Genomic DNA, 15217 nt, shown 5'->3' with positions numbered 1-15217 from the left:
CTTTTACCCACAGCGGCATCTGAGACTGGAGCTGCCAGGAAGAAACAGATCTGAAGCAAAACGAAATTTGACATATTTCTTCAGAAAGTGCTCACGCAACATATGGGAAAGTATGTAATTCAATGCTTCTGCAAGACAGTAAACTTTTACAAAGCCAATATGAGATAGAGAAGTTTTAACTTCAACTTCCTCTAACAGTCTACAAGGGGGAACTGGCAACTCCACACTGCGGGGAGGCGGGAAGGTTACTGCCCCGCTATCTTCACATTGATGAGTCACTGACAGCCGTATCTGAGCTGTTCCAGACCCACACACAAAAACATGCAACTGTATTTATTTCATCGTTTGGTGCCTTCTTTCTTTTTAAAAAAAAAACAAACACAACATGACAGCCAACGACATCAAAGAATGTTTTTTTTAATTGTCAATGCAAATTTGAACTTAAAATTGAACAATATATTAACTTTTAACAGTTTGCAGTATATGTGAATATACTGATACCAATAAACACAAAACACTTGGATACAAATGTATATAACAAATTCAAATGATAAATAAAACCCAGTCAAACTACAATAATTTAACACTAAATAACAGTTACAGTCAATTTTGAGTTGGTATTCTTAGTGTTCTACAAACTCCAGCTTCAAACTTAAGCAATTCTACAATTTACTAACTTGAGGAAAGGCTGCTGTCATCATCATCAATGGTCTCTCTTTTATAGATATAAATGGCAAGTCATTATGACACAACTACTATTTATATGTACACGAACCATCACCCATTGTTACATGGGGTCGCACCAATGGTCGAGCACAGTCCAGGCTACCTGCTGCCGTAATGATGACCTGCGATGGCACACGTGCAGTGATGCCTGTGTTGCCTGTAAGGCCTGCTCTAGAGGGCAACCATTTCATTAGACAGCTGTGGTACCAAAACGAGGCATCAGCCTTGTGATTCGGCCCAGTAAATACCAGTCGTATCAGAAAGGGTGCCATAAAAAAAAAACTTGCACTGCAGGTTTTAGCTATAACAATTCAAGTTACTCAGATAAACATGGAAGGTAGGCAACAGATTAATATCAGCAGTGCACTCACAGCCAATTCCTTTATAAAGAATATATCAAAGGGTAAGTTGGAAGCCACCACCTGTGCCGGACTGATAACCTGGGAGGTTAATCAACAGGAAGTTCCTTGGTATGGATTTTCACCTTGTGCTGACAAACACAGAGCCTCCAGGCCCCTTCCCTCATCACACGGGGTATTTTAGGTGGCCCATTAGCATGCCTGAATTCTAATCTGTTCCTCAAACTGTCAGGCATGACAGCACTGCTCTATTGTTTTATCTTTCTGTTTGTGTATGCACCTACACTGCTCTCTTGCTCTCTCTTCCTGCTTTTTTCTGTTTCACCCTCTCTGCCTTCCCACTTTCTTCCTCTCTTTAGCCCTGCCTCCCCAGAGACACATGCAAACATGTATTCATCCGTCCCTGACACTTACTGATTGCGATAGTAGTGAGGCTGATAGCAAAAGCCAGGAATAGAGGTTGACATAACATTGTTTCTACCTCGGAGCCAGCACCATGAATGAATGTTGGAAAATGGGGAGTAAGTTGTATAGTTATCTTAGTAAACTCTTATTCCAAGTAGAGCCACAAACATACACAAACTATGTCCATTACTCTAATATCTGATCTTATTATCATTGTTAGTTGGCCAAAGTAGTCTAATATAGTCTAATATACAGTGAGTGTGAGTGTCAGCTGCTTCTTGTAGTAAAACTAGTGTACATGTTTAACTTTGACAGTCTCAGCTGAAGCTTTACTTCTTGCGGTGGAGAAAAAACAATGTGTCATAGAAAGAAAGAGAGTTATATAACAGTGACAAGTCAAGCATGAAGATAACATGAAGGGGATTCTTTTGCTTTCACCCACTCATCCAATAACCTGTATTAACACTGTAAGAACAATTATAACATTGCTGTTAAAGCAATAATAATCCCTACCCCAACCAAAAAAGAAAAAAAAAAAAACTTGTAACAACACAACAATGATGATGCATGACCTGACCTAGTTTCAGAAGTAAATGTTTTAGTGTTATGTAAGGTTTGTGCTGACAGACAGTGCAGTGACTCACTCCAGACCCACAAACCTTTACATGAGTCACCACTACGCCCAAAATATACTACATTTTGAACCCCTGCTGCTTCACACTTTTGAGACACTCAATGCACTTAAATTTAAGAGGAGGATGAGTTTCATCACAGATCCGATTCTTGCAATGGCGGGAGGACTGTAGACTAAAAGCAGATTTATGCTTCTGTATCAGGGTATAAAGGCAGATATACTCCCAGGGAATGCTGCAGCCTCCTAATCTATAGGATGATGCTACGTGTGCTCAACCGTGTGTTGACTGTAAGAATTGTTAGTGGTCAAATTAGGTAGGTTTGGGTTTTCTCTTACCTGAAATACTTGAATTTCCACAGAAAATAAAGCACCTTCCTCATCACCTCACTCCTGTGCTCTTAAGCAAGCCACTTAAACTCTTATTGTTCCAGAGGAGCAGTAACCAGAAGATAAGACTGTGGTTGTACGACTGCTTTCTGGGACTTGAACTTTCTGCAGTACCATAATTTCTTCTTCATCTGAAGATAAACTAAGTGTGATTGCACATTTTGCTATAAGGACCAAAGCTGTTGATGTTGACAGCAAGATAAATCAGTCAGTTTGTGTAGAAGCTCAATCGCTTAATTCTAGTATTCTGTTGATACTGGAGAATAGGGTTAAAAGATTTCAGGTAGATTCCTGCTGGAGAAAACTGATTTGTTGGACATGTGTACGTCTAAATAAGTCAACTTCCCATATGAACAGCGGAGAGAGAACAGCAAGCTATTTGTAAGATCCAATCACAGTATAAAAAACTCTGTACAGAGCCTGTTCTGTCACTGAGCCGTCAGTCTAAAAGAGAAAAATACAAACTTGAAAAACTTTTCAAGTTGCAGAGTCATATATTTAATTAATATATATTTATAAAACTTTAAATAAACCGGTGTGGTAGCTGCATGTAAATGCATGTTATGACCATTTTACTGCACAGTGCATAAACACATTCTCTAATTTCATTTTCTCCCAAAAACCTGGAATCTTTTTTTTTTTTTTTTATGTAAAAGCAGTCGATGAAACATTTGACACTCAAAAATGCTAAGCTACCGTTACAGTGATTCATTATAAAATTACCTCAGTTTTATGAGTTTGGAAAAGATATTCATAAATGACAGCCATTAACTCATTTATTATTATGGTGCAGAGAGTCTGGGGAAGTGTCATGGTTTTGGATTACAGGAAAGATAATACAAAGTGGGCTTGGTGACAGATTGAGTGGTTCTCACTGGTGGCAATGTGGTCTCATGAGAGTCACTCTTCCTATTGCCATCCTGCTCAGCCCATTTAAATCTAATCCCTAAATGTAAATCTGTTCCAAAGTTCTGTAAGATCCCACTGGTGTAAAATCTGCGGCTAACCTGCGAAATAGCTTAAGAGAGAAGTGGTGAGGTTAATGTGTAACTGTAGCTGCAAAATATAGTTCCTTTATTCAGTGTGCGAACTATACCACGGCTTTCGGGGGAGCTCACTTTTTCTACTTTTACTGAGTGATATATTTTCAGATATTTTCTGATCTGAAGTTTATGATATTGGGCTGTCACGCTTCAGTGGTAATGGCAAGAATAGCAGTATCTTTTTTTAAACTGAATGAGTCACCCTCATGCACAAACCATACTGTACATCAATAGTAGCTAAGTTTTCACATAATCCATGATGATGAAGAGATAGAAAAAAAGAAAAGCGTGGGAAAAATAGCCTATTGCGGTCCATCCACGATCGCAACGATTTATGTAAATTCCAACCAATCCCTGTGAATTCTGCACAACCTCGTAATTTTGTCCAATCACCACAACTTTTCCACAAATTTGACCAATCGTAGTCATACATGTTGAGTCATGCGTCACCAAACTCACTTCCTAATTTCTAGTGTTGATGATACAGACGTGCATGACACAAACGTCTCACACTGACCCTCCAAACAAAGCTTAAAACCATTATTACATGCATCGCAATTTTCTAGAAAGGCTGCAGTGAAATCAGACATTTCTAATCCTTAAATAAAGTCATTATATTTAAAATGTTCTCACAAATTGTGACATAGCCAAAGATATCACGTTGGTATCTGCAGACATTCTCATTGCTGTTTGTCCCAAATTACTTCACAGTTGCCTTGCTGTATTTGTATGTTTCATCATAGTTCTACTGGACTGTCCTAAAATTGTGGGCTAAAATAGGCTTAGATATAGTAGTCCTGCACCACTCACCTAATACAGTACTTGAATGCAAAAAACAAATCATTAAAGCTAAACCTCAAACATCATTGTTTCATTCCAAATATGTTGTTGTACTTCCACAAATAAAACCTTTATTACTCTCCTAATACGGTCTTATTTGAGTCTAGAACTACATTTTAGCAAGACATCTCTTACTTACCTACCATGCCACACAGTAGAAACACCTTTATTTATTTTGACATCAGACACAAGGCCACAAAGCGTTCTCAACTGTCAACAACTCTACATAATGTCAGCGGCCGTGTTCACTTGCTTCCTCTGTTGGCACAGGCTGGTCACACAATGGAGACCCAATACTCCACAGTGGATATCAGACATTTTGATCTATTAACATTTCTGTACATTGTATTAACACATTACAACGGCTGAGTTTTACAGTAAACCCCTACTAGAAGGCCTCCCCACCCACCCAGTACACCTGCTGGTAAATGATGGTGGGGAGAACTGGAGGGTCGGTTTGGGATATGGCAGGTCTGATAATTTATACACTGCCCACCTGGTGCCCTCCAGATAGCATATGTTCTGAATGTACCAGAAGGAGAAAAGCATCTACCGTCTACTGCCTCAGCCCAGCTTTCCCTTTTCGCCTCAGACGAAAACAAAAAGGAACGTGTCAAAAAGCAACATGAGACAGCCCTATTACATGTCCAACTGTATCTTCATACCACCACAAATCACCAAGCTTCTTCAAGCTGCCACTCATTGCCACACATGGTCAAAAGCATATAGAAGTGTGAACAGTGCTGATCTGTTACATGTTCATGAGAGTTTCATACATAAAGTGTAATAATTTGGTGAAAACAAAGGAACAGTTCATTAAATTACCTAAGACCAGCATGGTAATTGCCTTCCTGTGATAGAAAAGAACATATATGTCCTTGTGGGACACCACTAATCCCAGGCCCATAAATCTGGATCTGTAAGACATGCAGAACGAAACATGTAAAAGCTTGTTTTACAACCTACACATGTTGCTCTACTACGCAAACAAGTCAGATTGGTAATGCTTAAGTGCTTGGCACACAAAATAAAAATGTAAAAAAATGTAACTGCAAGGTATGTAAACAAGGCATGTTATAACTATCCATAATGAAATATTTTAATGAAATAAATAATTCTTCTGAATCACTACTAAGATGAAATTCATCAAAAACAACTACACATAGACATACGCCTGCTGATACTGCTACTTGCTTATCCCCACCAAACAGTGATTAATTCTTCAAATTATAATCACTAACCCTTTTGATTTCTGCAACCAACTAATTTCAAACCCTAAAGACAAAGTTAGAGTAAATCTTTAATTTATAACCAACTGTGCAGTAATATAAATTAACCACAAGCACCCACAGACAGTACAGAAGTACATACTAAAGGACTGCAATGGACCCAATCTTGTGGGAGCGGGTGGTTTTGACTTTGCTGTGGGTTCTGGGATTTAGCTAGAACCAACCAGAAAGATGGAGACGGAGTCCACAAATGAAGTTGAAAAGAAGATTAAAGCAGGTTTTTACTAAACAAAAGCACAGCAAGGCGAGTCTGATACTTGAAGAAACTTCTCAGTTGTTACTGACACTAAAATATCGCGTTTTCACTTGGAATACAAGGAGACGCAAAATCTCTATTCGGGAAAGCAGTAATGGTCATAAATCCAGCAGGGAATCCCGGGAGCAGGATAAAGAAAATGTAATTTCAATGTACAGCATGAAGCATTAGACAGTGCTGACAAACTCGCAGATCACGCACATATTTCTCTAGTAGTAGAAATGTGTGGCAAAGTGGGAATAACTGAACATAAGAGCCATGAATTACTTACTGTGGCGGACGGTCTAAATAAAGTTGTGTATATAGAAAATAATATGGATGTAAACAAATTTCTCCTTGGAAGGTAGACAAATCCGTTATCTGTCAGTATGCTCCTATAAACAGTCAATACACAATATCATTTCTGACCCCTCTGTGTGCGTGCGTTTGTGCTGCACCTGTGTATGGCGGAGGTACAGTAAATTTGATTTCCTGTATTTAGTCCCTCTCACCGTGCGGACGAAAGCAAAATGCCTTTGGGGTGAGCACACGTGCTACAATCTCCCCAGGCCTCAGCTGTTGGTGCCGGCCTAACAGAACAGAGCAGAGTGGCTGCATGGGACTTAAAACAGGGGGTGGGTTTATGTGTCACTTAGACACCCCTGCTCTCCTTCTGTTAAATCTGGAGGGCAACATGCTTTCAGTACATTCTCCAAATTTGTAGCTGAGGCGGTTCAATGAACTGTGTGACCTTGAGCTGATGGTTGACATTGCAGGGTGATATCAAAACGAAGACTTTAATCTATTCATTAGGAAAAGACATAACCAGCTATAATATACTTAACTAAACACTGACATATTATTTATAATGTTAGTCTTTCCAAAATTGTCTTTGGTCACTGCATAGTGAGAGTCCATGAGGGGCCAAATGACATACATTTTATCATCTGCACATGCTCATGTGGACCCCTCTGTGGACTTCCAAAATGTGTGACCATGCTGACTATACTTGCCTACAAGCCACATGCGCAGAAAACATCTCTCTGCCTTGAACAATAACTGGCTCTGCACAGCTGAAGTAGTGGGTTGCCCTTAGCATGCTCAAACACTGCTCAGCTCAGCAAGGTCCTGTGTGTTTTTAGTGTATAACAGAAAATGTGAAAGTCAACGAAGCAACCAAAAAAGATTTTGGCTACAGACCAAAATTCTAAACATTACCTAAAGAGGTGAAAAGTTTTACTAGGAAGCAGCTCCAGCAGAGACCTCAAAAACTGTTATAATCATTAGCATGGTCTTTTGCAAGTGTCAAAAAAGGAACTTTGCATGTTGCATGTAAAGTAGCAGCAACATTTAATCCTCCATTTTCCCTCCCTTTACCATCTCTTGAATAAACACAAATAAGCATCTGATTGACACCATGGAGTAGAGGCCTCCTACTTATGTTAGCCTTGTCAAAAGAAAAATAGCACAGCGGTGGCAGAATTGACAAGATCTTAAAACAGTATCTGACTCACTTATGACTCATGGAACCAAATGTGGGAATTAGTAATGCTGATTTCAAGCAAAGTGCCCACATACTCCAGCCTACCTACACTACCTGATCAACAAAAGGGTGAAAACGCAAACAGACATTTTTGAGAAAGTATACTTTTCCTCTCTTTGCTTGACATAACACAGCAGACAGCCCCCATTGAGGCTGTATTAGACTTTAGTGTTGTTGTATGTTGCACAGAAGGGACGTTGTTATACCAACTGCTGGCTGGCTTAAGTCATTTCAGTATTCCTATTGCTGGTGTGAATGCAAACAAACAAACACAAAAGATGCTGGTGCTCTATTATTCATATATAAAACTTTAAAAGGACCACTGTGTAGAATTTAATTGCAAATAGCAGTGAAATTGCAGAACTACATGAACATTGCTCGCGTCGGTATTTGACGACCTGGGAATGAGAATGGGTTGTGAAGTGTGTAGGAGAAATTTGCGACAATGCGAAAGGCCCTGTCTACAACCACTGTTTGTATTTTCCAATGTGGGCTACTGTAAAAACATGGCAGTTCAACATGGCAGCCTCTATGGAAGGTGACCTGCAGCGTCTGTAAATTAAAAAAAAGGCTCATTCTAAGGTAACGAAAACACAATTTCTATTTTCAGGTGATTATACACTAATGAAAACATATCTATGAATATTATATTCTATTTCGGCCAATAGATCCTCCTAAATGTTACACACTGGATCTTTAAGTATTTATGTGATCATGGGAAGGAATTGGTTGAAAAAAAGCTGGCATGTTACATTATAATGTCCATCTTCTGGTCCATTACGGTCTGTCATTCACCCTGTATTGGAATGAAAGACTTATGGTTTCTGTTAATTTGACAATGCGTGAAGTTGTGCATGGGGCTTGAGGAATACCTACGCCATATGGTTTGGATGTGTGCAAAAGTGTTGTCATTTCTGGCTTCTGACCTTAGTACTATTAGGGGTGGCCTTGCAACGCAAATGTCAGATGCTGGGACCTCATCTTATTTCTAGACACAGAGAGGGTTAATTGTTAGTTAAGTCCTTAAAAAACTTTATATAATATGGGATCATCCAATATCCCTGAGATTTGATAGGAACTACAGTGATGTCATTTCCCCATGGACTAAATAAAATTCAAGTGTAAAATGTATAGAATTACATGTGTGCACATATAAAAACAACACGTGATACCAACACAGTAACTACGGTATGCACACTCTTAGAGACAAACACACATGAATGTAAGATATTTTATCTGATTAAAAACTTTGCACTTGCATATGTGTGTCATTTTAATATGTGTCTTGCAGCCTGCACTTTATATTTCCCAAGGGGCAGTGCACTTCATTAGTTTCAAATGAACAACCCTTTAAATTTAGATTGTGTTCACACTGAGACCTTTAAACTCTGCCAGCTCATATATTTAAGCATTAAGGACGGGGAAGGTAGTGATGAAGAGCTGATCCCAGAGGACGTGACTGATTGTCTCCTGTATTTTGAGCTAAAGTCAACTCCTGCTGAATGTTCCAGGGATTCAAAATCTCATAAAGGTAATTCTTTGTCCCAGTAGCTGTACCTATATATTTCAGTATAAACGTAGATGGAAAGAGTATATGTAGTATATGTCTTTCGGTACTTTAAATATATTTTTATACTTTCACTTAGTAGTCGTAGTATTTTCGCACTGATATTGTTGCTTAAGTAAAAGATATACAATTGTTAGAGCTGAATAACTGAAACCAGCTTAAGGCGTTAGAAAGCTGTTTTGTTGTAATAAATTAAGCATAATAATTTGTGCATTAAGCAAATGCATCGGTCTCCTTGACTACTAATAATTGGTATGGAATCTGCCCTGAAAATAAACCATTTTGGTCAACCCCTACTATAGAATTAACGTCACGCAGCAATGTGTAGCGAAGGATACAGTTCACTGGCATTATTTATCTGACCAGCCATATGTATCTGTATGTGTGTTTGCTGTCACTGATCACTCTGGGCAATTGTAATCAAGCCATACAAATTATATCACAGCTAATATTGTACTAGCCGACATTTTTTCTGCATCACATCAAAAGACGATCATACCACTTGAGTCACATTAAAGCTTCATTTATAGCGGCCCCAGACCAGAAACTGTGACAATTTCAGGATTAACTGATGTATCCCACTCAAGCCTGTCCAAGTTATGTGCAAATCTCATTGGTAAATATATACAGATGGAAATATTTGACAACACTCTTTTATCATTGCAATCTTTTAATGGTGATACAGTGTATAAAGACATTTAAGCCTCTATAACTCCATCCACTCCCATTGTTCCAGATATTTAACCCTGCTAAGTCTACCAACTCAACGCCTGTAAACCCTTTTCTACAAGGACATCATACTGTATGAGGATGAGAACCACAGACTATCAAATCTACATTACTGGTGGATATTTGGTGACAAGCTTACTGATGAAGTTGGCTGCATCACACAATCACAAGGCAGCACAATCTCTGGTGTAAGTAAAAAGAAAGCCAAAAGACAAATACAAAATCGATTTCAAACTGTTCTTTGGTGTGTACAATAAAACATCAAACACAGTTTACAGTTTACGTCTAAGTTTGAGGGACATTCTTATTCTCATGGCACCACGTCCGGATTTGGGCTGTCACCAAAGGTTGTGACATAACAAGCTAAAGCTGGATAATGAGGTAAATGCAGGATGCACCTAGACTTGAATTACGTCACCTCAAAAGAAGACACCAACGTGGCCACGGTAAACTACGAGCCCTCAGAAGCCCCTGGCTGGTGCCACGCAACTGTCAGCCATTTAACATCAAGATTAGCCACAGTTGCTGCCACGTGTCAACACAGCAATGAACACATGCTTAAGGTGGTGGTGGGGGAGTGAGATTGTAGTAAGACTACAGAAGGTGACACAATAAATATACAATTCCTGTAAGCAAAGGGAGAAAGAAATCAAATTCTAACCTACAGGTAATGTATAGCCAGGACATAATTAATCTACTGCATCAGTAGTCAGATGCACTGATGAAAACTGTTGCTAAAGAAAATAACATCTAGTTCCTGGCACAGTGAGGATTTTATCACAACCTCCTAAAAGTATTTCAAAATACATTTTGTTTAGGCAACAGACACACTGATCATTGTTTATACACTGCATTTCCTTCTCCTAGAGCCATCTCGTCTGTATAAACTATGAACTACTCTGAAACAACAAAATAACATTCTTCTTTGCTCAGCCTTGTTCAAACAAATGTCATGAATTTCAAAGGAGTACCCCAATGTCACTACTGAATGTAAAGCTGTAAAGCCAGCTCACTAATTAATCGTCACATCTAAGTCCAGACAAGCATTTGGGAAGAGCCACATGAGGTGCGGGAAAGCCCGCCAGATTAGCTCCTGTAATGACCTTCAGCAGGACAGAAACTCTCACTTCACCAGTCAGGTTAAGTTACCTATCTGTTGTAATAGTTAGAAGATTTAACCACATACCCAAAGTTTACCCATACACACCTAGTCAGACAGACAAAGATAGATGGGCAGATATGTAACTAAAAAAACATAAAATCAAACTTCTTTCTTCTTAAGATTGTAGAAGGAAAAACCAGCACAAAATGAATTGCATGTTTCCATTCAAATCAGTGACAATGCCACCAAAGTATTTGTTTTGCTTGAATATATTAAATTAGCTGAAAAAGAAATACAAAAGAAATTTCTTTGCATTCTTTCTGTAATCTGGCCATTGCTCAGTCATTACCTATCTGTCCTGATACTGTAGAAATTGACACAAGACACAGGAGTGGTGTGAATTAACTAGCAGTTTTTACAACTAGCCACAAAATAAAAGGCAACATAACATCTAAAGGATTTATTCTAAACTGCTTTAGAGCAAAAGGCGGCCTTTACAGCGTGGAGTGTCAGAAAAGCAATATAACGACACCTGGTGCTTTCAGGTTATGCCATGAAATGTAGCTGCGGCTTTGCTGCCACCACAGTTCAAGAAACAAATCTAACCCTTAAACGCATAAAGTGTGACCCCCAATAAAGTGGAATAAAAACAGAAAACCACAACTAAGTGAGATTTACCTTTCCTGTGGCATTTTCACAAAAATTTCACAAAACATGTGAACCGTTCTTAACTCATCTCTTTGACCACAAACCTATTTAAGCACGATATATCAGAATACTCAGAATTCTAAACCATAGCCACCTGGATCATTCAGCCCTATCATTATTCAACGTACCAACTTCTTCTTCTTCTTTACCCAACCCCATCCCCCATCTTGTCCCTCTTGGACTCCAGTTCATTAACTGATCAGACCTGCTATTGAACTCCCTCTGTATTTCTATTATTGTTACAACTGTCTGTTCATTTTGTTGTTGTTTGTTTGTTGTTTATTTGTTATAACATCCTCCATTGTCCATTTTACTTTTTTAAGGGAGTTTTGCTTAGAAAGCTTGGGCAGCAACCACGGTTAACATGAGCATAATTGTATTGTGCTATACAAATGAACTTGACTTCAGAAGCTTTTCACACAACTACAAAGTATAGTAAGAGTATAATCTATTACACAGTAGAGTAATTCAATTTTGTCCTCTCGCATGAAGCTGAGCTGCATTTTTAATCTATTAATTTTGGAATTTGAGATTTTCTTGAATCATGAAAATAAGTACGGTCAAAAGATAGAAAGTACTTATTGTAAAGCCCCCTTGGGGCAAATTATTTGTGATATTAAGCTTTATAAATAAAATTGACTTAACTAAACTGTAAGTCTTGCTATGTTATATATTATATATTATATATAACAGTACAGTGACTATAATTATGACATAAATATGAACCCTGGTGTATCTGGCTTTATGTAGTTGTGTATTAACAGTTGTTCAGTGTATCCTTTAGAAAGAAGAAGAATATGATTGGCTAATACAAAATCTTACGCCCTGCAGGATATCAGTTGGGGCAGCACATCCTTAATTCGTTGACGATCTAAAATAAGCAGCAGACTGAAAATCCATGTATGGACTGCTGGAGTGTTTTATTTTGGAGCTTAGCAAATAATCAAATTAAATGTTTCCACCAACACATTTACATAAAAATACACACTCACAATTTCCTCTTATTTACTACACTCCTGGGTCCATGACAAATCTTTGACCAATAAAGCCAGTAGCATCCAAAAGCCTCCAGTGTAGCACACAATCTTTAATGCAAATAACACGGTTGTGTGGACAACAATACTAATCAATAAAAAGAGAGAACAATTAATTCCTCTCTTAATATACAATGCTGCAAAGCACTCTATTGCTGTTTAGCGGCGAGATACGTAAAGCGTCAGCTATATGGCGAAGCTGACAGACTGAATGTAGGGCCTTGCAGTGTTTTCACAGCAAGACGCCTGACTTAAATTACTTCACCAGATGCATTTTTTTTTTTAGAGACACTACGCCGTAATTTCTCAACTCTAAATAAACACATTTTTAAAAATGTGTTCTAAAGTGTTGTAGAGAAGATATGGTATGTTCGACATGAATTTGGTGGTTTTATGTTTATAGTACATTGTTGGAAAACACCTTATTTTGTATAATCATTTTAACTTAACTAACAGAAATTAATTTGTGTTGATAACCGCATTCACTTAAAAGGTTTTTTGCATTTAACAAAGCTGTACAATTTAAATGATGTACATTGCTGTATCTTGGGAAAATAATATTTATTCCCTTGTGGGTAAAGGTGCAAATCTTAAGACGGATAACACAGTAGAAAGTAGTTTAGTTAATTATATTTAATATATGACCACTAAGTATTTTTAAAACTTACGTTAAACAACCTAAACAACAAACTTAAACATTCTAATATTTTTGCATTTATATAGGTTTCAAAAAATGATTTTTTTTTTTCTCCTGGATTTACACAGTGCATGTAATAGTTGTAAAAATTGAAGGTAAAATAAAACAAATTCTTGTCTTCAGTTCAGCTGGAGTTAAAACTAAGAACATGACTTGTTATATAAGACAGATAAGACAGTAAAGCCAATTTTCTGTGTTTTCAAAAAACCTAATCACAATTTTTAGGTACTTAAAACAAAGAACAAATTAAATGATTAATTATACAACAAACATTTAAATCAAATTATCTTGATCAACTCTCACATTTATAGAGTACTCAGGCCAGTCTTTACTTACTAGACACAAACATCTATGTTTTGCACAATTAGACATTTATGTTATTTTCTTTTTCTTTCTTAAAATAAAACTACTTCAAAAAGATGAGACCAATAAATATTAGATATCAGAAATGATTGAATGAGTGAAATAAGAATACTTTTTGTCTTTTCTCTGAGTCTCTTTAAGAGGATATGCATCTAAAGTTAGTTTTAAACTGTTCATACTCTTGATATTTACATTTTTACAAGAATATAGTCCAGTTTATACACACTCTTGTTTTCTTAGTCTTTGTTGTATTAGTCTTAACACTACTTCACAGGAAATACCTAAATGCTTAGTTTTACAACAGACAGCACATTTTAGTTGCACTGTAGGAGATTTCATGCGGACGGACATTCCAGTACAGATATAATTCATCTTCCAGAAGTACTTCCCACCAACAAAGCTTCTTTTGGAAATTACAGTGTATTCATGAATGCCGTCAACCAAATCCCTGTGGAACAAATGAATTTTTCATACAGCCATGTGAGAACCAGGCATGTGCCTATACTATATATACCTTCTGGTGGTGGTGAACATAGTTTCCTCTTACCTCTGCAAGAGTTCACTTGTTGTCTCAGGGGGGTATCCGCCACTTTGTCCTTTTCCCAGCATTTTTGTATGGCCTTTCTTGACACTCTCACTGCTACTTGTCCGATCCCAAGCTTGCTGCATGGCAATACAAACTCCCTAGCACCACCTGCAGTCTTAACACCCCTAACCTCCCTAAACACCCCCCTCAAAAATAACTATCACAGTCCAAAGACTGCAAATCCTGATGAGGCAACTTTCTCTTCTCTAGCCTGCTCTGTTCTTCTCTCCCCTTACTGCATGGACAGATGACAGAAAGGCCAGCAGGCAGGAAAAGACCGGCTGCTGAGCAGGGGCTCTTCCACTCAGCTACTCCTGATCGACAGCGGCAAAGGCAGCAAAGCCCCCTTTAGGCTCTTCTCTCTAACTCTCTTTCCCTATAAACTACACTATATACTCGTACAGGAGTTTCCTTCACTTTCCCTCTTCTCTCCAGAGTCAAAACATGGGGGAATCAGAGCAGAGCCTCTTCAAAGGGAAACAGGAGGTTGACTGAGTGAACGTTAAGAGGGAATAACAGACGAGGTGGGCTCAGGGGACAGCAGAAGGGGGGTGAGTTGAAAGGGACCAAATGGGAGTTCCTGCCCGGGACAGCTCCACGCGGCACAACAACAGGGACAAGAAAGTCCCTCTTGCCACTGCTGATTATCACCTCTGCAGTCCCACACAAACACACACCCACAGACACACGCACTCTCACATAGTCTGGCCAATGAAGGGATTCACTGTGGTTCTGGGAATGCCATCAGTCACTCAGTAGGTGTCGGGATCAATTTAGCTGCTGAATCATTGGAGGGGTCCAGTCTCCAGCCCTGGAACACAGTGTCAGATTATTCACATTTTGTAATGGTCTGGCAGTCTGAGGTTTCACATCTGTGAGCCAAAAGGTAGGGTGTGTTTGGCAATAAATCATGATTAGGGGGAGAATAGTACTGAGTGAGAGCACATCAGAAAAATCCTCAAAGAGTGCA

At 38.5% G+C, this 15217-nt stretch overlaps 1 protein-coding gene across 2 annotated transcripts in view; it reads right to left on the bottom strand.

Moving 5' to 3' along the window:
* The window catches only part of rbm20 (RNA binding motif protein 20), a 49905-nt gene extending 35001 nt beyond the window's left edge, over positions 1 to 14904 (bottom strand). Inside the window, exon 1 of one of the 2 annotated variants that reach the window (XM_051385349.1) lies at positions 14176 to 14904. In XM_051385349.1, the coding sequence (XP_051241309.1) occupies positions 14176 to 14195 (20 nt within the window). In that variant the 5' untranslated portion in view covers positions 14196 to 14904. The remainder of the gene's footprint in view (positions 1 to 14175) is intronic. The other variant, XM_051385348.1, reaches the window with a different exon arrangement.
* Positions 14905 to 15217: the final 313 nt, after the last annotated feature.

The sequence above is a fragment of the Dicentrarchus labrax genome, unplaced genomic scaffold (genome assembly GCF_905237075.1).
Source record: "Dicentrarchus labrax unplaced genomic scaffold, dlabrax2021, whole genome shotgun sequence".
Classification (NCBI taxonomy): Eukaryota; Metazoa; Chordata; class Actinopteri; family Moronidae; genus Dicentrarchus; species Dicentrarchus labrax.
The sequence above is the reverse complement of the archived record's forward strand: the minus strand, read 5'-3'. Positions and strand labels throughout refer to the sequence as shown.